Source organism: Eptatretus burgeri, chromosome 17 (assembly GCF_056783735.1).
Source record: "Eptatretus burgeri isolate ZD-2024b chromosome 17, Ebu_testis_v1, whole genome shotgun sequence".
Classification (NCBI taxonomy): Eukaryota; Metazoa; Chordata; class Myxini; order Myxiniformes; family Myxinidae; genus Eptatretus; species Eptatretus burgeri.
The window spans coordinates 43,290,743-43,310,946 of NC_140977.1; the positions used below are offsets into that span (position 1 = coordinate 43,290,743).

Below are 20,204 nucleotides of genomic sequence, written 5' to 3' on the forward strand. Positions count from 1 at the left end.
TGTCTATATGGGCGAACATTGTATTTGTGTATCTTGACTTGAACCTGTATCTTGACTAACCCATGTAATGAAATCTCATGACAGGAATAGTCTATCTTTAACTGGTACTTCCCTGAGCACTTCTGAGAGCTGGGTATGAAAAAGGGTTGTCTCCTCTGATGGGCATTTTGAGGTTGGACACAAGCGCTGATGTAACTGATGTACTGTGATGAAACAGTTCTTTTTGATGCACAGTCGAACGTACATAATTTGGTAACTGACACCTTTCCAGCTTGCAACAAAGCCTGATGTTGGCTTTGTGGTTAGGATCCTGAGTGCTTATGTCCAACCTGAGTGCTTAGGATCCTGAGTTTGAGCCCTGTTGGTTGCTGAATTAACACCAGGTGGGGTTAATTCAGCCTGTCATCCTTCTGAGATCAGTGAAATGAGTACAAGTGTACTGGTTGGGGGCACAGCATTAGTGGCATAGTCAAGCCCTAACAAAATGACAGCTACCAAGCAGCCAAGCTGCCATATGTAAGAAGAAGAAGCTAACAACAGCTTCTCACCTGTCCCTTTTTTAATGGCAACAGCTACCAGACCCCTTCCAGTCTTCTCTCACCTATTGGGTGACCTGAGTGGATAAAAAACATACCTTGTATCTTCAAACTCTCCTTGGCCTGGCATTCTGCATTAATTCAGGCCAGCAATGTCTATATGCAGCTTGGACGGTTCCTGAGCCACCAAAGCTGAGCGGTGTTCTGAAGCCACTCGCTTCTGATTATCATCATTCAGTGTTCTGACATTTCAGCATGCCAGCTTCAGAGCAACAACGATATGACAGGCTTTCCCAGGTCTATTGGCTTCACTCCTGGCTCATCATTCTCCCACTTGGGGGGGGGGGCTGAGGATCTCCACCCCATATATAAACCTCAAAATTTATTTCCATCGTGTCAGTCGTGGTTATAGATTTCGCATGCCAAAGGTTGTTGGCCTTTGGTGTGCGAGTGAGCAGGCTGCCTTCTCCTGTGCTCATGTCCTGCATCCAGGTTCACCACAAAGTGGTGCTGAAACACACATATATCACTGATCACTGCAGCGGTTTAGATAGGACCAGGGGCTGACCGAATTGGACTGGTCCAAACACGATGGTCACTGGGGAACAAGTTTCCTCATCCACTCTAAAGATGTCGTGTTCAGCATCGATGATTTAACTCACAGCTGGGACGTGGATGGTGAATGCCAGTGCGTGTCCACACGCCAAATATGCCTGCACACTCCACCTCTGAGGCCCATGGTGCTCCGAGATCCCTTGTGGTTGAGCCTGGGGCTGCAAGGTTCCCAGTTTCCATGTGTCGCTGCGAGGAGGCACCATCAGGGTCTTGGCTGGAGAGAGGCGGTGTGTTGGCAGGGAAGACTAACGCACTCGGCTCCCCATTTTGCATTGACTCGCCAACGGTAGCAAATGAATACATTTCGCAATCTCCCAGCCCTGTTGAAAACGACCAACGCACGTTACAATAGTACGTAATTAATAGACGTGCTCACGTTACAATATTACGTAATTAATAGACGTACTCACGTTACAATTGTACGTAATTAATAGACGTACTCACGTTACAATAGTACGTAATTAATAGACGTACTCACGTTACAATAGTACGTAATTAATAGACGTACTCATGTTACAATAGTACGTAATTAATAGACGTACTCATGTTACAATGGTACGTAATTAATAGACGTACTCACGTTACAATAGTACGTAATTAATAGACGTGAAGATTCATACGAACTCAAAACTTTCATACGAACGAACTTTCATACGAACTTTCAAAGAAACTTGCTCTCCCTCATGCACAGATTTATCCCCTCTCGTGTTCAGTTGTCTTACCCTTCCTCCCGCCCTTGGTTTACTGAAGCTTGTGGCGAGGCAGTTGTCCTGAAACAACTTGCCTTTGCCTCATGGAAAGCAAACCCAACTGAGGGCAATCTCAGTTCTTTCCACAAAGCTCGGAACAAGTGTGTAGCTACCCTCAGGAGAGCCAGAAAACAACATCTTTCTCATCTCAAGTCTGAACTCTCAAACCTCTCTCCCTCCTCAAAATCCTGGTGGCGTTTAATCAAATCTGTTTCTGGTGTATGTTCCCCCTCCATCCCCTCCCTTACCTCAAATGGCCGCACTGCTGATTCCACACGTGATAAAGCTGAATGTCTAAACTCGGTGTTTGCAGCTAAATCTTGTGTCCCAAACCCATCACTATCTCTACCCACTTTACCCAGTCGCACCCAACTGTCCCTGGACTCTGTATCCTTTTCTCCTGACAAGGTGGAGAGCTTGCTTTCAAACCTCGAGTCAGATTCTGCAACCGGTGCAGACGGCATTAGCCCACGTGTCCTCAAAGCCTGCTCTTCTGCTCTTGCTCACCCTCTCTCTGTTCTATTCACCCTCTCATTTTCCCAAGGTCATCTGCCATCTGCTTGGAAATCTGCTAACATCACTGCCCTGCATAAAAGGTGCAAAAACAGATCCCTGTAACTATAGACCAATCAGCCTTCTCCCAATCATCAGCAAGGTTATGGAATCCATCATCGCTTCAGACATGAAATCCTTCCTCTTCTCCAATGGCTTGATTTCCAATCATCAATTTGGTTTCAGACCAGGTCACTCTACCCTAGATATGCTGCTACTGCTCTCCCATCAATGGATGGAGGTCCTCAATGCCAGACAGGAAATCCGAGCCGTATCCCTGGACATATCACGTGCTTTTGACACAGTCTGGCACCCTGCCCTACTCACCAAACTCTCTTCCCATGGTATTCAAGGCCATCTCCACTCATGGCTCGCAGACTTCCTCTCCTGTCGCAGTCAACGTGTGGCCCTAAATGGAGTTCTTTCATCCCCTCTTCCTGTGCAGGCTGGAGTTCCTCAAGGTAGCGTTCTGGGCCCTGTTCTTTTTCTGGTTTTCATCAATGATCTCTCGGACTCTCTGGAAAATCCTCTATTTCTCTTTGCCGATGACTCCACCCTCTGCCGTACCATCTGTCATCCCTCAGACCGGCAAGCAGCAGCTTCTTCGCTCACTGCAGATCTGGATAAAATCACAAACTGGTCCAACACGTGGAACATGTCTTTCAATCCAGACAAATCTCACACTCTCACTATGTCTCTTCGAAAGGACCGTTTACAAAACCCCCCCATCCACTTTCTCAACAATCCTCTGGAAGAAGTCTTTTCTTTCAAGCTTCTGGGTCTCACTATCTGCCATGACCTTTCCTGGGAAAGTCACATTTCCAACCTTGCCTCAAAAGCCAGTCGCCGACTGGGAATCCTCCGTCGTGCAAAGTCCTTCCTCGGCCCTCTTGAGCTCCTGACCACTTACAAAGCTTTTGTCCGTAGCCTGATGGAGTACTGCTCTCCCCTCTGGGCTGGTGCTCCTGCCTCCCACCTTTCTCGACTTCACGCTGTCGAAACCAGGGCATTTAAGATCATTGGCATCTCCCGCAATGAAGCTGAGTCTTTGGGCCTCTCACTCAATCACCGCAGGTTGGTCGGTGGTCTTTCTGTCTTCTACCGACTCCTCTCCAGCCTTGCCCCCCTGCTCTCTCTGTGATTTGTCCCAACCACATTTCCACAGGGCGCTCAGGTCCGCCAACAACCCCCTTCTGGTAAAACTACCAAAATCACGAATCACTGCTCATCTTCACTCTTTCATTCCTCTTTTTTCCCGCCTTTGGAATAAACTTCCTCACTCTATTCTTTCCCATTCTTCCCTCCAGGCTTTCAAAACAGCTGTTCACCACCACCTCTTATCTTCCCCCATCCAAATCCTCGATCTTTTCTACCCCCGATAATCCACCCAAGCCCACTTCCTTCAATTCTCCTGCTTTCCTTCCTGAAAGTCCCTTTAATGTCCATCTTCCCCTCGCCATGTTCCCCGTCCCATCCCCATCCCTCTCCCTTCCACAGTTCACCTGTGTCTGTTCCCCACTGTTTTGTCCCTTCCACTCCCGCCCCTCTTGTCTCATGCCTCCTTGCTGTGAGTTGTGTGTTCGCTCTCATACGAGCCTCGACCAAGGTATACAAAAAAAAAAAAAAAAAAAAAAAAAAAAAAAAAAAAAAAACTCCGTTGAGGAAGTTCGTTTGGGCCTTCACGTCTCCGCACGTTCAGGTGTTCCCCGGTGGACTCGTTCCGAGTACTATTTGAACGAGCCCTCCCCGTGGCCGTGGGTCCGTTGATTGGTGCAAGACGCGCAGCCCGTGAAGTGATTAATCAGCGGAATGATTGAGGTTCGATGTGAGGCTTACGGTTCGTATTTTACAGGTGACACCTGTGACTGAGAACATGTACCGATGGAGTTAATTAATTTCAATGAACCTTATCCGTGCCGCCTCAGATAAGTATTCGCGCTTCAGTCTCACGGGTGTTGTTATCGTTTTATTACTTCACGAAATCACATTTCGAACGTTTTGTTTCTCGGGTTCTTATCGCTCTCTGGAAGTCGATATATAATTATAATAATAATAATAATAATAATACAAATCGATTACTTGGGAACGTTTCTTGGTTTCTCGGCCCGGATCGAGGAACTCTGGCCTCGTCCGTTCGGGAGCGGCAGGGCCGCGCAAATTCCTTTGCACTGTACTCTGCCGTACTGTACGTGCGCGTGACGCGCCCGTTGGAGCCGTACTGTACGTGCGCGTGACGCGCCCGTTGGAGCCGTACTGTACGTGCGCGTGACGCGCCCGTTGGAGCCGTACTGTTCGTGCGCGTGACGCGCCCGTTGGAGCCGTACTGTACGCCGGTTTGGGTGAACACGTGGTCTTGTTCGTGCGACCTCAACCTTGGACGTGAGATGGGAAATTTATTGATTTCTTATTTATTTCGTAGACGACGTTGCTCGCCCGAGTCTGGTTCTCTCGGACGTTGTCCTTCAATCCCTGTCCGTGGTCAAAACGTTGGATAAGCTCTGTCTACAGGGCAGACCACACAATGCAGAATTGTTGTCCCCCATCCTTCCGACAATGTTAGAGGGGGGGCGGGGGGGGTTGGCATTAAAATGAGCTCCATCTGACCATTCGGCCGATCGGTGTTTTTTTTTTGTGTAAATGATATTTATCTTTCAGAATTGCGGACGTTCTGTCAACCTGATTAGATCACGGGTGTAATTGGCTGAATTCTGTTGCCATGGCAACCATATCTGTAACTTAGCTTGTGTACGTGATAAATTAAAATAATAATACCCGTTGAACATTTAGCTTTCATCTTGCACAGATGTATGTATTCCTCTTACCACCCACATGCCAAGGACCGAGAGTATCAGCTCCTTGTTATTTTATTCCCTCTGCTGTAATATATATATATATATATATATATATATATATATATATATATATATATATATATATATATATATATATATAATTAGTCAATCCAGTCGAAATTTTTTTTTTTGAAATTTGTTCTACCCTTATATTATCAGTTCTTCCATCGATATGTATGTCTGTCTGTCTGTTCGGTCCAGTGCTCCGTTAATGCAATGGTGATTTCGATGAAACTTGGTTGGTAGGTTCATACCATGACCTAGTTGTGTGCAAATGAGAACCGTTGCTATGGACACCACCGTTGCCTAGCAACGGGACTTTGAAATTTTTGAAAGATCATAAAAAAATGACTTTTTCAAAAATCGGCCCACGAGCGACTGGGCAGTACATTCAGCCATATTGTCAAAAATTTCCAGCCGGATCCTATGAAAACTGTCGGAGAAGATAGACTTTGAATGAACCCTGGTCGAAAACAATAAAAAAACGAAGTTCATTTTATCTCAGAGACTATGAGTCGGATATACATGAAACTGGTATGGTAGGTTCATGGTATGTCCTAGTTATGTGTGAGAAAGAACCGTTGCTATGGACCCCTCCATTGCCTAGCAACGGCCGAAAAACCTCTAAACGTGGGGGTATTTTAACGAGAAAACAATCTGCAGCATTAACCCTTGAAGCTGGAATCATGAATTTTCTTGTGCTTAATCCTCAGGTCATTCCCCATCGAACGGGCCCATCGCGTCAGGTTCTATTGGGTAGGCGACTACCCATGTCCGCCTACCAGCTTGTATATATATCTTCGCACACATGTTAAGTTTGATGGGGTGGGGGGGGGGGTAGTGAGGCGTGTTTTGTCCTGTTGATCAGGGAAGGATTTTGTAATTTATTCCCAGTGATAGCACGCCTCCTCTTCGGAGCACAACGTGGGGGTCTTTAACCGTCATCAACGTCTGTTAGCAGACGGGACGTTCGGCTTAACCAGACTTCATGGAATGATTGTAAGAGCATCCACTGTGAGTGTGGAAGGTCGGTGGTTCAAACCCCGGCTGGAGTCGTGCCAAGGACTGCTTCATATTCAGCATTTGAAAAGATAGATTGTGGACAAACAGCCATAGGTTGGCAGCTGTTCCTCAGGCTTGATGGTCTCCTGCATTGAAGTTCCTTATTAGGGATGTTGTTGTTGTTGTTGTTGTTGTTGTTGTTGTTGTTGCTGTTCTGCAACACCCTGGTTGCTGAGCACCAATCTGTCGGTTTGACGTCTGGTCGGGAATCAAACCAAGTTGAGGGTGCACTTGCTCTTCAACGACCATTCCACCATCTTGTTGTGATAAATGGCAGACTACAAATCGTAAACGTTTTCAACTTTTATTTCTATTTGCTGTCGATAATATGGAATAGGCAAAGCCTAGACGCGAACGTAGAATTCTTCTGACTTTACATAAAACTTGTTCACAACTGTATACCTGCCAACTATGCCGTGGTACATGTAAGCGCCGCACAGCTGATGATTTTGACGCAATTTCCGGTTACTTTGGCCTGGATTCGGGATCAGCGATCAAATAATGTAAATCACGATTAAAAAATATTTTTTGATGATGCGGGAGATATCTTTATGAAAATTAACTTTGGGAAAAAATAATTGAATAAATAAATAAAGGATCACTTCTGGTTAAGAATAAAAGAAATTAAAAATTCCCGAAAGAGTTTCAAAATCACTCCCGGTAATGTTAAATACAAAATAAACACTTCCTGTCATGAACAAAATCACTTTCGGAAGTATAAAATTAACTTTGGGGGAAAAAAAAATTGAATAAATAAATAAACACTTCCGGTCATGATCTCCCGGCATGCATCATTCCCCATGAAAAAACCGGAAACAAAAAAAAAAACCAGAAACAAAACAAAAACGGAAGCAAAATGGTCATAGCCAACGACACGGATTCACAATTGCCAGGGTATTGTGTTGTTTTTGTTGTTTCCCATTCTCTCATGTGCACGCGTTAAGTAATATTCACAAGATAGAAATAAAACCCAATCGTGTTTATACACCGCACAGCGTTTAACAACAACCGGAAGCAGAACATCTTGGCGAACGACATGGATTCCAAATAGCCAGGGCTATTGTGTTGTTGTTGTTGTTGTTGTTTCCTATTCTCTCACGTGCACGCGTTAAGTATTAAGCTCACTTCGTTCGCAATAAAGTAATAATCAGTATATTTCTATTTTCTTTCAGAGATTATGGATGTTTGTTCGTTCACGAGTCAGTAAGTAACCACTATATTCGTTATTGGTGTGTGTGTCTCTGTCTCTGTCTGTCTGTCTGTCTGTCTGTCCCGAACATAGCTCCATGGGTTTTGATCCGATCCTGATAAAATTTTGGTGAGAGGTTTATATCATGATCTGGTTGTGTTTTCCTGAGAATGGGCGTGGCTCCGCTCATAATGGGCGGAGCCACGCCCAAAAAACGTGTTTTTAGGGGGTAGCCGATTTCAATTTACATCTTCTCCAAGGGGGTTTGTCGAATCTGGCGGGGGTTTCAGTATTTGGTTAGCCCAATGGCACCTGCATAGCCCCACGGAGCTCGATTTTTATTTTATTTTATTTTTTTTCATTTTCGTCCCAAGGTCACGAACTTAGAAAATTGCTAATTTTGACAAAAATCATTCGACCGCCCAAACTTTGAGAGCTAGGATGACAATATTTTTTTATGCATAATCTTGAGGTCATTCCCCACCTAAAGTCTTGAAACCATTTTGTTCTATCTCGAACACCTTGCCCGTAGCACCCCCTTCAAGTTTGTTTTTTACGCTGATGTCATCAAAGTATGGATAATCCGAGGAGTGCGAAATGCCATATAGCCTATATGACGTTGTATTGTTCCTGGAATGTTCCAGAGGAAGTTTTGCACCAAAGGTCATAATCCTTGACCTTTGACCTTTAAATTTCACAAAGGTCAAATTTTCAAAGATGTGGGAATCGAACCGGGTTTTCGACCTTCTTCGACGAATTGACTCCAATAAGCTATAGCACGTATCCTGTTTCCTTATTTTAATGTCCACAACATTGTTTTGTGACCTTTAGAGGTTATGCAAAGGTCACATTTTGAAAGTTGTTGAACGAAACCGGGTTTTCGACATTTTGCAACGAATAACCCGTCACTCGTACCACATCATGTTGATCATTTTTATAACTTGGTCAAAAATTATCACATTGTCTCATCCCTGACTTCTGAAACAATCTGCATCGTCAAATACCGCTCGTGAACCATTGCCGTCTCCAGACTTGTGACATTTTATTACCTCTACCCATGGAGGTAGACTGAAGTTGTTTTCACCCGAGTTTGTATGTCTGAACAGGAAATATCCAAAAGGTTGTGCATGGATTTGGACGAAACGTGATGGACCGATTGGGTGTGTGATGAGGACGAATTTTTATTGGATTTTGCTGAAGATCCAGATCTGGATATGAGACTTTTTAAAAGTTATTCTTCACCATTGAGAGATGTGGCCAAAAACAAAATATAGCAAGAGATCTCAAAATGTTGTTGCCAATTTCGGGCAAATTTGTGTGTATGATGAGGACTAATTGATTCGATTTGGGTGGAGGGATGCACTTTACCAAGTGCCCTTGCAGTTTGACTGTTGCCTTTTATTTGATGATTATAATTATTGAAGATCTGTTCTCTTGGATTTTTGCTCTTTCCACCCCAAACTACTACTACTTAATTTATTATGTGTCTCCTTTTAAAATTCCCTCTGCCCACTAGTGCATTGACCTTCATGCATCCAGCTCGTCCATGAACCCTTGCGAGTGCATATACTCTTGAACGAGAGGGAGAAGGGACCAACCAATCTGCATTGAGACCAGTTGGGTGGCTCTACCCACTGTTGAACACATAGTTTGGCACCTCTACTCGGTGCATCGATCATGACAAAGCTACGATTTTCATTGGTGGACTATATCGTGTTTGTGGTGATGCTCTGCATCTCTTCTGCCATCGGTGTGTACCATGCGCTCAGCGGTGGTCGCCAGCGCACCACGACGGATTTCCTCCTCGCCGACCGACGTATGCGGGCACTTCCCCTCGCGCTCTCACTACTCGCCACGTTTCAGTCTGCGGTGGCAATTTTGGGTGCACCTGCGGAGATCTACAACAACGGCACGGAGTATTGGTTGCTCGGTTGCTCGTACTTCTTGGGGCTTCTCATACCGGCCCACATTTTTGTTCCGGTTTTTTACCGATTGCACATCACGAGCGCCTATCAGGTATGTTTCGCTTGTGATTCATGATGACATTCCTGATTGTTGTTTTACCTGTTCTGGTGCTACCTGAAACTTTCTGTTTGCTGACTGCCTAAGAATGGTGCTTCGTTGGGAGAATCCATTTGATTGCAAGACAGCAGAGCAGAAAATGCTAAAGCAAAACTAGCTCTATTTTTGTCAAGAGGTTCACTGCCCAACATTTCGGCTACGACATGACTTTCATCGAGTACGAACACTGTCCATGTGCACTCGAATATCAAACACAGGCCTCTAATAGACTGACTCCCAGGAAATCATTTTCATCTTCACCTACTGTAGAATACAATGCAGTTTCACTTCACTGCAGTTATCTGTTTTTACAAAAGCTTGAATTTGTTGAAAAACAGTGAGCAGTGACATCTTGTGTATCAACTTGTTCAAGCACATACCTGAACATTATGGGAGATGTTAATCCATAAGTTGGATCATCCGATCAAGATCGGGTTATTTGTACGCACAAGGAACTTTGGCACATGAGGCGGCCATTCGGCCCATCACGCCTGTGCAAACCAACCCCAATATCGTCACCCATCCACACATAGGCTACTTACCATCCTCGCAAGCCCATATCTCCATTGTATCTAGGTACCTATCCAAACCCCATTTAAACTCATCACCCCTCCGCTGCCAATTCCTTTCCTGGGACACCATTCCATGCATTAACCAATCTCTAAACTGAAATATCCCTGTCTTAAAACTGTTCTAACTCTCATCTTCTTTACCCTTAAGCTATGGCCACTGGTCAGAGTATTGGTGTTTTATTCTTACCAACTCTTGATCTTCCAATGGCAGTATCACCTCCCCCCTTGGAGGTAGAATTGGTGAGGGGAATAAACATCCAGAAAAAAAAAACAACAGCAACACCTGAACCCACAAATGGATATTTTACATCTATTGCAAAAATTAACTCGAGTGCAACGCAGTAATGATGGGCCACATTGCCCAATTCAATTAGTCTTTTGAACATGATTTTCAGCATTTAGAAGAAAGAGTGGCAATATCAAAATGGTTAAAAATAGTAATCTTTTTTCCTGAATGAAAATCGGACACATGGAAATTGAAGAAATAAGAGAAATATCTGTGGATGAGACTGGTGTTGATTTCCTGTTAATACGTGTGGCGGCCGCAGTGAATATGTTGTGACGAATTTCGGTCTGCCCGGCGTGCAATCGGCCACGTAACTCAAATCGCGACCGCGTCGCCCACCGGAACGGACAATTCAGTCGTGACCCTCCTTGGAACTACTGCCAGGAGCTAGTCACGGGTGGGTCTTTCGACCCCACCACAATCGTGCCAATCGGCCACCCGCACAGGATAGGGTTGTTCGCAAAACTCGACCTACCTAAGTACCTGCGCGGGTAGTTAACCGGGCGATCGTACCTCGCCGCTGGCCGGCCTCAGACATGAACCGCTTAAGCGGTCCGTTCAGTGCTTCAGTGATAACCGAGCGGTGTTATCGCCGGCCCCGACGGACGTGATTATTTACTGGGTGCTTACACCCCTCCTACCAATTCCTTCCGTGATGCAAGATGGAACTTTCAAACAAGGCAAAGGACGCAACGAAACGGGGAACAGTTCAACAAGCACATTTATTGCACACTCAGACAAGCACGGAAGGCACGTTTTTACAGTCACAATAATCAAAATGCACATATAAAGCGAAAGAAGAGTTAAAACCGGATACACGTACACACGGCAACACTTAAACAGTTCTACTTGTCGGAGAGGCGCCACTCACAGTCACTTACACAAACCCAAAGAAAAGAAAAGTGAAAGTTGCGACTTCCCTTTTGTGGCTGGTGAGTCCCTCTCCCACGACCGTCAGCATGGTCGCGCCTGGCCCCGACCTCTCTCGCGGCCGGCGAACCCTCTCCGGCACTCCCCGTCCGGACGCGCGGGTCCACCTCACAACGGGCGCTGTCGCGTCTCCCGTCCGTGCCTTCGTGACAGGGCCGTTCGCCAAGCCGCGGGCGTAGGACCTCTTCCCTCGAGAACCAGACTCTCGTACCAACTCGACCAACTGAAGACCAGACCAGACCACCAGTCAAGACGAAAAGAAAACTAATAGGAAGAGGTGGAAGAGGAAGAGGTGCCCGAGCTGCGTTGTGCTCGCGCTTATATAGGCCAGGGGAGGAGCGCATATGCAAATTTGTGGATCACAGTGGGTTCGGAGGCGGGGTGACACCACCTGATGCTCAGCCATTGGATGGATGAAAAGTGGGCGTGAATCATTCCTGATCCGTTTTTTGAGGCGAAAGGAACCCATTCACAACCCATGGCACAACGTTTGGTAGAAAGGCGAAGGTTGTGGGAGTTTGCTGTGGTGGTTTGGGAAGGGTGTTGGTGGTGGCGATTTGGTTGTTGGCGGGCGTTGTTTGAGAGTGGGGGTGAGGCGATGTTTGCGGGGTGGGGTTGTGGAGGTGAAGAGGGCGAAGGTGGTGGTGGCTTGGTGTTGTTTGGGGGCATTGGTGGTGGCGATTTTCGTTGTTGGGGGATGATTGGTCCAAAATAACGACAGCAAAAGAAAAACGGCTATCTCAAAGGATCGCAGCCCTGTGAACACGGAAATTCCATCTAAACAACGGTGGGGAACTATCTGTACATAAACTTAACGTCATAACTGATCTAAGGACCCTTTATGGTCTATTGCGAATTTCCACAGCCGTAACAATATCATGAAATGCACACACCCACATGCTTCAACTTTTAACAATAACATTTACAGTATATGTAAGAATCTAGTATCATTTGTCTTCTGGCCCTGGAACCATACACACAATATTGTTGCATTTGTGGGGGTAGATGGAGGAATTTAACAGGGAAGTTAGGATTCAATGGAGTTGTTTGGTCCATGGACGTGTAGGTGACATCTTCATACAATTAAGTAGGGAAACAGCTTAAGTGTTACTTATCACCACATGGGGGTGGTGCCATGTTAAGCCAAATTGCCCCAGTATGTAATCCCCCCCCCCCCGGTGAACGTTCCCGATGTTTTGTATTCCAAGATCGGCAATAGGATAGGATAGGGTTGTTCGCCAAACTTTACCTACCTAAGTACCCAAGCGGATGGTAAACCGGGCGATCGTACCTCTCCCCAGGTCGACTGCGGACACGAGCCGCTTGGGCGGCCTGTTCCGTACTATCGGGATAACCGAGCGGTGTTATCGTCGATCTGGACGGTTCAGATTAATTACCGGGATGTTGCACCCACTACAAACCCCTTACGTGATGCAAGATGGAGGGTCAATAAAGAAAAGACGAAGCGAAACGTGCACAGTTCAACAAGCAAGCATTTTATTCTTAGCCACAGACACAAAGCACGGATATACAGCCATACAATAATCAAAATGCACATATAACAGCTAAAACAAAAGTAACAATGCAGAGCTCCAACCAAATACACGTACACACGGCAACACTTAAACAGTTATACTTTACGAGACACGGCGCCACAAGATCCATACAAAAAACCCGAAAAGAAAATGGTGACTTCCCTTTGGGCCGTCGAGTCCCTCTCCCACGTCTGTCGGCGTGGTCGCGCCTGGCCGCGACTCCGATCCCTGGCGTGGTGGGCGAGTCCTCTCCGGCGTGCCTCGCGCCGGCACGTGTTGGCCGCTCAACGCCACGGACGGGGTTTCCGGCGCTATCTCAGCGCGGATAGAAAAGGGGTGGGGGGGGGGAACGTTGTTGCTCGAAGTCGTGGTGTGGGGAATGGCAGACGCTCCGTCCCGTCAGCGGGGTCTCGGGACTGCACCACAGAAGACCAGGCCAGCGGCCACCACGAAGAGGAAGAGCGAGCCGGAAGAGAGAGAGAAGAAGACTAAGAGAGCAAGAGCCAGAGAGAGAGAGCACTCCGCCCGTGTCTGACTTTTATATTCCGGGGCTCCGCCCTTCACTCCGCCCCCGTTTTCGGCTCCACCCTCCTTCGAGAGGGTTCTCGAAGAGGGGCGTTCCCTCTCCCCGACCGCCTCACGCTGGTCATCCACCAATCGGCGGCGAGCTGCCCTCCCCCCTTCCTTCACACCAAGCGCGGGGAAAAATGGCGGGAAAAACAGGTGGGAAAACCCGCGTGTCCTCGCAGCTCCTTCCTTGGCGCCCTTGTTTGCCGTTCGGAAGCGGACGTTGTGGCGAAGATGTGGTAGTGTAGATGGTGGCGGTGGCATGGTTGTAGTGATGCTGTTTGTTTGAAATAAAAGATAGAAAAAGAAAAACGACTCGCTCAAAGCTTTGCAGCCCGGATGGATCACATAAATTCCCTCTATACAACGGGTTTGGGCTAACTACACATGTACCTATGGAGATATCTCACCTGAGGGTCCTTTATGGTGTAATGCGAATTTCCACAGCCGTAACGATATATTGTTGCGGGGGTTGCTTTGACTTGCTACTCAACCTCCGACTCTGAAGCAGAGTCACAGATAACTTCGCACCCCACCGAGTTGCTAAATGACCATGGATGCCGGTTGAAGCAGAAAAACCGAGCAGAGTCCTTGTGCCTAACTATTACATTATCTTACCATTGGTTTAGCTCTCCCAAGTGGGGAACCCCTCTCTCGACTCCACAACTTGTCAACTTATGTACAGGCAAGTGCAACCGTGGGTAAGAGTTGGTTACTTCATTGAGCGCATTGATGGGGTATAACATCATTTCTATTTAGTACGTATGCTATATCGAACCAATGAAGGAAAGCGACAACTGGGCAGGCTTGGAAAGTCTATATTCTGGATTCATGGAAAAACGCATATTTGGAGGCAATCACAATCACAAGGCAAAGACATGGGAGAAAAGCAATTTCCCTTAAACAATCTTACTTATCAACAAATCACAAGACTGGTGCGCCACCATCATTTGGGAAAATAGAGAGGAAGAAGACCATAGAGGCAGTACTAGGCTTCGATGTGGTCTCTTTTTTATTTTATTTTTTTTACCCTGCACAAACAGGTGGGCTTGCTTGGATCCCAAAATTGAAGGAAGGGAATGAAGGTGGTGTGTGGTTGTGTGAGGAGAAGTGTCGCATAAGCTTAGAGGAAACTGTGTGATGTGTGAGCGAGTGCCTTGCCCACTTGGGGGATGGAGGGTAATCGTTGATGGCTCTTTGTGCGTCTCAAGTAGATGAATTGGGGGTCTTTGAGAGGGAAAGAAAAGTTTAAGTCGGTATGGAGTTACTTTTGCGTGCCAAGGATCTCGTGGTATCGTTTATTCAGGTCAATGCACCTCTTACCAGACTGGCACAGCTTCTCTACACGAACAGGCAGGAAGCTTTCCTCTGACGAGATTCCCAGTGTGCAAGAACAGCCGCTCCGAACAGCTCCCTCATTTGGCTTTTATCTCTCCCCAGGCCAGGCGTGGCTTCCAAGGAGCAAAGTTCATGCAAGCACCCTCCGACCCCGTGTGTTGTGTGGCTCCAGGAGGCAAGAGTGGCCACAATCTCTGACCACACGTAGAATGTCCTCATTGGCTTGCACTCACCAACTCTCCAAGGAATTCACTTGGCGTTGTAGCGGAGAGGTTCTGGAACAATCGAATGTGGTGGTGCTGTGGCGATGTTTCTTTTTGCGCTGGTATTGACTTGTCAGGTATGTGCTGCATGGCTTGTTGCGTTTGGTGTAAAGTCATGCTGTGGGAAACCAGAGAAGACCTTCAAACGTGTGGTCTTTGCTGCACTAATAAGCCAAAGTGAAAAACCTTTTGAAGTGCTTGCACCACATAAAGTGTAAATAGTCAAGTCTTTTGCAACATGAAGTGATCTGAAATGGTTAACTTTGACCTTTGTTTCACGCTTGACATCTGAGATGATATTTTGCAGGAAGTCTGTCTTCGTCCATCACGGACAAAACTGGCTCTAACTCGTCCTAATTTTTTTTTTTTAATATTAATGATTTATTTACCAATGGCACATCTCCCACAGGGCATTGAGCATGGCAAGGAATGAACAATGAATGTGCTCACTGTCCTGAAACCATGAATCAAATTCAGTGATTTATTTTATTTATTGGGGAGTGATCACAAATGTTTTAATTTTTTATTATTTTTATTTTTTTGCATTTTGAAAGATTTTATGATTTAATGATTCTCTTGCCTGTCTGCCTGCTTTTCTAGTATTTGGAGCTGCGGTTCAACCAGACTGTTCGCCTTGCTGGAACAAGTGTGTTCATCTTTCAGATGGTGTGTATGGAGTTGAAAGCCCATGATGCCTCTCACTTTGCTCTCAGTTTTGATTTTGAATCTTTATTTCCCTCGCTGAAGGAGAGGGTATTGCATTTGTGTCTGTGAAACCAATCATCATGAAACTTCACCAAATGGTGTGGGGTTGGTGGTCTGACAATCCAATTTATTTTTGAGGTCAAAAGGTCCTCACAGGCCAAAGGGCAGCAACTTTTAAAAAAATTTTAAAATCTTCAATTTTCATCCGATTGACTTGAAATTCAAACAGGATTTGCATGTCAGGTCAATTGATTCAACCATCATGTTAGGGTTAGCACGGTCAAAAGGTCAACACAGGCTTAATTTCTAAAATTGATTGGTTCAAAAACTATATCATTATATCTCAAAAAGTTGTGGACGAGTTGACAAAATTAGGTGGATGAGTTGGTTGTGACAAGAACAAGCAGATTAGATATTGGTTCAGATCCAGCCCATCAGTGGGATACAAAACGTAAACTGCTCAGCTTGGTGGAGGTGTGCTGTTCTACATTGTTCTGTTTTGCCAAGTGTCGCTCTGAATTTTTAATTTTTAATTTTTTTTCGTTTGTTTGTTTGCTTGTCCGCGCAGAACTTGTTTTTCTCCGTAACTTGTGTTTCTCGGATTGAGATGAAATTTTCACCATCGGAGCGATTACTCGTGTAGAATGCTTTATTGATAATTATGACATCAAGGGTCATGTGGCGTTGCAGCCATGTTGAAAAATGGAAATACTTTGGACATCTTTATCTCCGAAACCGCACAAAGTAAAAAATTGAAAGTTGGCACATAGCAAGTACTTCTCATGGGGAATAAGTTAAAATAATAATAATGACATGACAAGTCTGAAGACGATGATGGTTCACGAGCGGTATTTGACGATGTAGATAGTTTCAGAAGTCAAGGATGAGACAATGTGATAATGTTTGACCAAGTTATAAAAATGATCAACATGATGTGGTACGAGTGACAGGTTATTAGCTGCAAAATGTCAAAAACCCGGTTTCGTTCAACAACTTTAAAAATTTGACCTTTGCATAACCTTTAAAGGTCCCAAAACAATGTTGTGGACATTAAAATAAGGAAACAGGATACGTGCTATAGCTTAATGGAGTTAGTTCGTCGAAGAAGGTCGAAAACCCGGTTCGATTCCCACAAATTTGAAAATTTGACCTTTGTGAACTTTAAAGGTCAAAGGTCAAGGATTATGACCTTTGATTATGCACTCCATCTTCTGGATCATCGCTCTTGCCCAGCACTCTTCCAGTGATCTGGGGAGGGGAAACAAAAGGTTCCACAAAAACACAACACTTATACTTTACATTCCTACTCTAAGCCTTAACGACACTATTCACAGGATATTTACACTTGACCGCCTCCCCCAGTGGATGCTAATAGACCCAGCGTTACCTGGGGAGCCAATTTTCAAATTTGCTTGCCCCAAAATTATGCGGACATCATGCCCTTGCTGCACATGTCAAGTTGTGCGGGATCGAGTGGGACTCATACATCTTCACAACACTCACACCATGGTCATCATCACATGCATTTAATCATGCAGGCTGAATCCCGTCGTGGCCGTGGGGTGGGTTACCACAAGATGATGGGGGCATCTCAGGTGCAACCATGCCCACAGGTAAGCTTTAATCCAACCCGGACGTTTCTCCGCCCCGCTCCCTTTGATTCCCTCCCCCCTGGTAGCCATCAGCTCTAATCCCGTACAACACTCTGGAAGGGGTCTCACTGGCTCCTCTGGCCTTCCTGGGTCGCCAAGGTCCTACCCGCCTTGGTCGCCCAACCAGACCCTCTCCCAGTTGCCTCCAGACACTGTCACCATTAGCCACCAGGTGGTGAATCTCCTTGAAGGGGGTCGCAATTCACGCTCACCGTGAGCTTCAGCAATCCCTGTGGACAAGCACATCATCCCCACCCACAAAACCCACATGACTCCCCCACCCCATCGGCCTTACATGTGACACCTGCATTTCTAACACTTCGCCGACCATGACCTTCCCTGTTACCACACCATGTCCAATAAAAAATCAATGTGTGCACCATACATTTCACTTCTTAACTTAAAACAACTCACACAGCACTTCTCACCCGATCCACGCACCAGCCATTGGACAGCCACTTGTGCCCGCTTTGTTACCAATTACCCACTGTCCCGATTGTCACTCTAAAACCCAGCAGAACTCACAAACCCATGCCAATTTTCCCACAATTCATTTTTTTTCACCAAAGGAGGGCACTTCGCCACAATCTCAGCAGCCGAGCATGGCCGTATATGCTCAGCCCAATCTAGTCTCCCCGACCCCCGACAGTGATCTCCGGACCCGACCTATGAAAGGGCATCTCGGATAGACCTGGCGGTTCAGCAGGAGGATTCACCCTCTCCGAGTCTAAAAGTCTATTGGAGGGTCCCTCCATCGCCAGGTACCGGCAATATCGTTGCATGTGTCCTCTTCGCCCGCACCGGAAACAACTCCCCATAAAAGGCCCCCGTGGGTATCGGTGTAATGTCTCTTCCGGTTCCGGACCCCCTCGGCCATAATAAAATTGCTCTATTGGCTGGGCTGGACCCCGCCGCTTTGGCACACCAACTACCGAATTACCCCTTATCAAACTTAACAGTTTCTGGCAAATTTCCTGAAACATTTGGGTAATGCCAATTTCTCCCAGCCCCTCTCCTTGATCCTGGATCTCCGCCTGTCGGACCGTCACCGATGGCCTCTCGGGCACCCGACCCGGCTGCCTCCACGAGGCCAGCTTGGCTGCGCACTCAGCCGCTCGGTGAACGGTGGGTGGATCCTGTCGCTCCACTAGCGCTCGGACCTCAGGGTCCGGAAGAGCAGCTAAAAATTTCTCTAGTGCCAGTCTGTCCCATGCCTCCACTGTAAGGTCCCGATACGCGATCCTGACTGATTGGTAAATGTCCTGTGCCAGCTCCTGCACTGTCTCACCCGGCTTTAATCTGCGGTGCTGGAGCTGGGCCCGCACCAGATCACAGTTTGCCGCGAACCCAAACCGACGGCTCAACGCCTCGCAAATGTGGGAGCTGGTCAACATCCCTCCGCGATCACGTTTAACACATCTGCGGCTGGTCCCCGCAACGTTGCCGCCAAATTCCCTGTACGTTCCCGCTCATTCCACCCGCTTAGTCGGGAAATGCACTAAAATTGCGTCAGAAAAGCTTCAACGCTCCCTGACCCGTCAAAATTTACCAGGGGGATCACTTTTACGGTAGCCCGCTTCTCAGTTTCTCCCTTGTCCGAATCCAGCCCAGGGATCAAACACCCTTGTGGCTGCGTATCCAATTTCGGAGCCCACTGTGGCCAAAAATGTTTTGTGGTGAGGGTCTCATGGGTCAATTTTGCCTCCTGTTCCAAACGTTGAATGGACCGATTCACCTCTTCCCGCAGGATCTTCTGGGCCCGCACAACCTCCTCCAAGGCTCCGTCGCGAGTTTGTAGCTGCTCATCAACCAACCCGGACACTCTACTTACAAAAGACGGCTCTACCAGGCCTTTATCCAAGACTTCATCTTGGCTCATAATTTGATCTTGTTCGTCCAAACGAGCCTCCAATCCTTTTACCTCCTCCGCCAAATTCATCCCTTGCTTCCTCAGCTCTCCCCACTCTTCAACCTGCAGCTGCATACGAGCATCCACACAGGCACGATGACGTTCCAGGCTTTCATCCACTTTATCAACCCGAATGTTCGTTGCATCAATTTTATCTACCAATTTTTTTCGTATATTTTCCCCCTCCAATGTAATTTCTACCTTTGTTTCCTCCAATCTATCCTCGAATTTACTTTGTATTTCTCCCAATTTAACATCCACACACTCCTGCATCTCAGTTTTCATTTTCTCCATCTTTTCCCCCAATTCATCCCTCATTAAATCAATCTGTGCACCCAACTGTTCCCCCATTACCCCCAATCGATCCGCCATCTCTGCCCCCTGTGCCGTCATTTTTGCCCTCTGTGTCACGAATTGATTTTCCATTTGTGCCGTCATTTCTGCCCCCTGTGCCGTCATGTCTGCCCTCTGTGTCACGAATTGATTTTCCATTTGTGCCGTCATTTCTGCCCTCTGTGTCACGAATTGATTTTCCATTTGTGCCGTCATTTCTGCCATTTGTGCCCCCTGTGCCGTCATTTTTGCCCCCTGTGCTGTAATTGCACTCATTAAACGTTCCAACATTGTCCAGATCGTCATCGTGCCGGTTTCCGGCGCTGCCGGCTCCATTACGGGCGATGAAGCACGGTCCACGCTCGGAATGGGGGAGGTTCCAACCCTACCCCCGTCTCTCCCTTCTTCCCCTGACTCACTGCCAGACACGTGGCCTTCCTCCTCAAACATCTGCACATCCACCATGGTGCAGAAGTCCCGTTTGCCGCCAATTAATTT

The 20,204-nt window shown here is 46.7% G+C and overlaps 1 protein-coding gene across 11 annotated transcripts in view; it reads left to right on the forward strand.

Moving 5' to 3' along the window:
• Window positions 1–4,108: 4,108 nt before the first annotated feature.
• Window positions 4,109–20,204, forward strand: part of LOC147009915 (sodium-dependent multivitamin transporter-like) — a 38,860-nt gene continuing 22,764 nt past the window's right edge. For 3 of the 11 annotated variants that reach the window (XM_085862610.1, XM_085862618.1, XM_085862619.1), the window contains exons 1-3: window positions 4,393–4,831; window positions 9,072–9,571; window positions 15,708–15,773. In XM_085862610.1, coding sequence (XP_085718736.1) covers window positions 9,233–9,571; window positions 15,708–15,773 — 405 coding nt within the window. In that variant the 5' untranslated portion in view covers window positions 4,393–4,831; window positions 9,072–9,232. Of the gene's footprint in view, window positions 4,305–4,391; window positions 4,832–6,158; window positions 7,570–9,071; window positions 9,572–14,946; window positions 15,185–15,707; window positions 15,774–20,204 lie in introns of those variants that run through there. The other 8 variants (XM_085862611.1, XM_085862614.1, XM_085862615.1 and 5 more) reach the window with 8 other exon arrangements.